Here is a 3915-nt window from a genome sequence, read left to right on the forward strand (position 1 = left end):
GGCTATCACTGGTTGGAGCTATCTGTTACCCAGGTGAAACATCTGGAAGCTATAGCAGAGTAGTATCTTGGAAACCTTCCCTACCCAGCATCTGCAACCAGCTGATAGAGAGGCCAGGAATAGAAAGCGCCCTTCCATTCCTTGGCATTTGTATGGGCAAAATAGAGGAGACCAGGAGGAGAAATGGTACCCAGTTTCCCAAGGTCCACTACTAGCTAACAGGTGCCGAGGGGAGATGCAGTGGGAAACAAACAGTACAACTCACATGCATGGTGTTCATAGACCAAAAGCAAGCTTAGCTTTAAGCAAGAGGCTGTTCAAACATAGTATGAAAATAATCTATATTTTTTTTAAATTAAGGCTAGGAATTTTGGATATTTTTGCATCCAGAGAAGATTTCTTCCCGTGGCTCAGAGTAAATAGGACAACAGGGCAGTAAGTAGCATCAGATTGTGGTTATGAAAGATACTTTTATGTAAGTACTTTTTCATGCCTTGTGAAACTAAATGTGAAAATCCATTATCACTACATACTAAAAAAATTGAAATATCCAGATATTTATGTTGTGAGCCAACCAAAATCAAAACCAAGTGTTTCAGTGTGGAATTTCCAGTTCTCAAATACTTTTAAAAGATGCTTTATAGTTGTAGTATCAATCCAAGAATCCTCAAGTCAATATGCACAACACTAAAGCAGTCTAGCCACAAACAAGAATTCTGGCAACATGACCCACATCATGCTAGTTACCTCAATTGCCATGAAATATGCTTGGGATTTTCAATTTTTATCTTTTACAAGCTAAAGCAAAGAAATCTGCTGTTTAGAATATTGCAGTTTTCTCTGCTTAACAGCTATTATGATGTAAGACGAAAACTGTCATCATTATTGCATGTTATTTGGTCATATTATTCATGAAATGAGGCTGTTGCATTCTGGAACAAATAAAGATAGATTTCATACTCTTAGTAGTTTGCCATGTAAATGAACATCATAAACCAGACATAGATTACAACACAGGCATGCTGAATACATGAAAAGAAAGGAAATATGATAATATCATATATTAGGGACCTGCTCTTTGTGTATGGAACAAATATTTCTAGTGCTAACAAATCCATCCAGCTGTCAGCTTGCAGTAATGAAGTATGCAACTTAAAAAGTACACAATGATTTCCAGCCTTGATGGATTATCACTTAACCCAAAATTCAGTGCTGTACAGATAAGTATCACAATTGGTTGATGGTCTGATAAAGATTCCATTATATAGCTGAGCTCCGGAGAGGCTTCAGCAATGTGTCAGGAATTCAAACATTCCTAACCTCAGCTCTGATCACACTGGGTTTTTTTCTACTGCATATGAATTATGCAGTCTAACAGTCTCTATTGTAAGCTAGCAGTAGGAAAGATTTTCCAAATTAAGAGTCCCTTCTGCTAGAAGCATGTTCACTGCCTGCAAAGAAGGTCCTTTGCTCTGAATTCATCCTGAGACTTTCCCTCAGGTGCTACAGACTGTAGGGTCATCAGTATCACCACCTCTATGTAAAGCATAACATCAAAGACAATATAGAATATGTACTGAAGACTATGGCCAGCAGGTCGAGGGAGGAGATTCTGCTGCTCTCCTCTGCTCTGGTGAGACCCCACCTGGAGTCCTGCATCCAGCTCTGGAGCCCTCAGCACAGGAAAGACATGGACCTGTTGGAGGGGGTCCAGAGGAGGGCCACAAAAATGATCAGAGGGATGGAGCACCTCTCCTGTGAGGACAGGCTGAGAGAGTTGGGTTGTTCAGCCTGGAGAAGAGAAGTCTCTGGAGATACCTTATTGGAGCCTTCCAGTACTTAAAGGGTGCTTATAAGAAAGACTTTTTAGCAGGGCCAGTTGCGATAAGACAAGGGGCAATGGTTTTAAACTAAAAGAGGGCAGATTTCGACTAGATCTAAAGAAGAAATGTTTCACAGTGAGGGTGGTGAAACCCTGGCACAGGTTGCCCAGAGAGGTGGTAGATGCCCCATCCCTGCAAACTTTCAAGGTCAGGCTGGATGGGGCTCTGAGCAACCTGATCTGGTTGCAGATGTCCCTGCTCATTGCAGGGGGGTTGGACTAGATGGCCTTTAAAGTCCCTTCCAACCCAAACTATTCTATGATTCTATGGTTCTATGTCTGTCACCATACTGACCATTTTCATCTGACATCTAGTTGAGTCGTGGCCCCAATCATAACATTTCCTACATTTTATTAATGTTTAGTCATTTTCAGTATTCAGATGTAAACAAGACATGAAACCTATGTTGTTCATACTAATTTCATACTCCAGTTACGCTTAATAATCTTGTGACTTTCAAAATAATTAAAAAAGAAGTTTTGTTATTTGTACCTACTGCTTTAAAAGCCAGAATTCCACTGATTTTGAGAGACTAAAAGTCTCAAGTATTTATAGCTCTACAAGCACTTTGGCTTGCAAATTGGATAAATGAGCTTATCCCATCTAGCTGACGGGTAGCTTTGTGGTTTGGATGAATCTGGATTGGATGTCCGAAGAGAGACAGAGTACTTTTAGTGTATTGTCAGTGTTGCCTGCAGTGTCCCATAAGCTTGAGAATGACCTGCAAATTTGTGAATTTACATGGTGAAGAATTTCTTTTACAGGAGAACAGACTGTAATATGCTTTCTTCTATATAATACCTTATACATACATAAGCATTAATTTTCAGTGGAACTATATGTAGTTTAGTATGTTATTCATAGATTAAAATCTGTGATCTGCTAAGTCCAAAGGGACCTACTGGGTCAGTTAGACTAAATTCTTGTAAAGATTCCACTCTCACAGATTTATAATGAGGAACAGAAACCTTTACTTTATTAAAGATCATCCACCAGAACATATATAGACTTAATTTAGGACCTAAAGAAATGGAGAATCCACGATGTTCCTTGGTGTTTCTCTTCAGCAGTTAACTATCCTCATTGTTACAAATTTGAGCCTTACTTCTCAGTGAAATTTTGAGGTTAACAACCTTGCATTTGTTCTTGTTAAACCTCTCTCCAGTAAACAAGCCGCCTCATTCCATATGTATTTTCTTCTCAAAAGTGAATATTCATTGCAAAGAAGACTCTGTAAACATGCTTCAAAATTTGTTGTTGGGCTTCATCTGAAAGAATTGAATCTATGCTCTTTAGGATCCTATTAAGACTTTTGATTGATTTGTTCTGTTTTAAAGGCATTGTCAAGCATATCTTCAATGATGAGTTTTAAGGGAACTACAACACATTTCTTTTACCAAGAAGAAAGATTAGGCAGATAATTACTGTTGAATATGTTTCATTGTTGCTGTATTTATATCAAAACACAAGGATAAAGTAGATTTATTTTATTTAGAGAGATATTTATGGTATTTAAAGACAGCACCAGTGAAAACCAAGATCTTTTTTTATTATGTTACTTCATAAGGCAGATTTTCGCAAGTACTGTGCTGTCAGGATACTGTTGAAGTGCTTCTCTGTCAAAAGCAAAAGTATACAACTAAGCGTCATTACAGTTAACAACAAGGACAACTAAAGCAACTGTTCCAGTGTCATGTGGGATGTTAAAAAAAGACTGAAACAGTGCCGACAAGGTCTAAAAATGAGCAACGGAAAGAAAAAGAGAGAAAAACGCTTATAGCTTCAAATTTATTGCTAACACCTTTAATAAAAAATGCACGTCTTTCTCACTAACCAGTGAACTGAAGTCATCAACTGTGCCTTTGAAGCTGAAAAGATTACTCTCACTGCCCTTGGTTTCTCTGGCTCTCCACTTGAGACATAGTTATTAACTTCCAGTGTGAACCTCACAAAATACAGAATTGATACTAATTATATTAAGTTTTTTCGGATGGAAAATGACCTTGGTAACACTCGAAGATACAGCATTCCC

At 38.2% G+C, this 3915-nt stretch overlaps 1 protein-coding gene across 1 annotated transcript in view; it reads left to right on the forward strand.

The window, feature by feature from the left end:
- CADM2 (cell adhesion molecule 2) overlaps positions 1–3255 on the forward strand; it is a 91737-nt gene extending 88482 nt beyond the window's left edge. Inside the window, exon 7 of the mRNA XM_010290315.1 lies at positions 3221–3255. Coding sequence (XP_010288617.1) covers positions 3221–3255 — 35 coding nt within the window. The remainder of the gene's footprint in view (positions 1–3220) is intronic.
- The last annotated feature ends 660 nt before the right edge of the window (positions 3256–3915 follow it).

Source organism: Phaethon lepturus, unplaced genomic scaffold (assembly GCF_000687285.1).
Source record: "Phaethon lepturus isolate BGI_N335 unplaced genomic scaffold, ASM68728v1 scaffold4807, whole genome shotgun sequence".
In the NCBI taxonomy this organism is placed as follows: Eukaryota; Metazoa; Chordata; class Aves; order Phaethontiformes; family Phaethontidae; genus Phaethon; species Phaethon lepturus.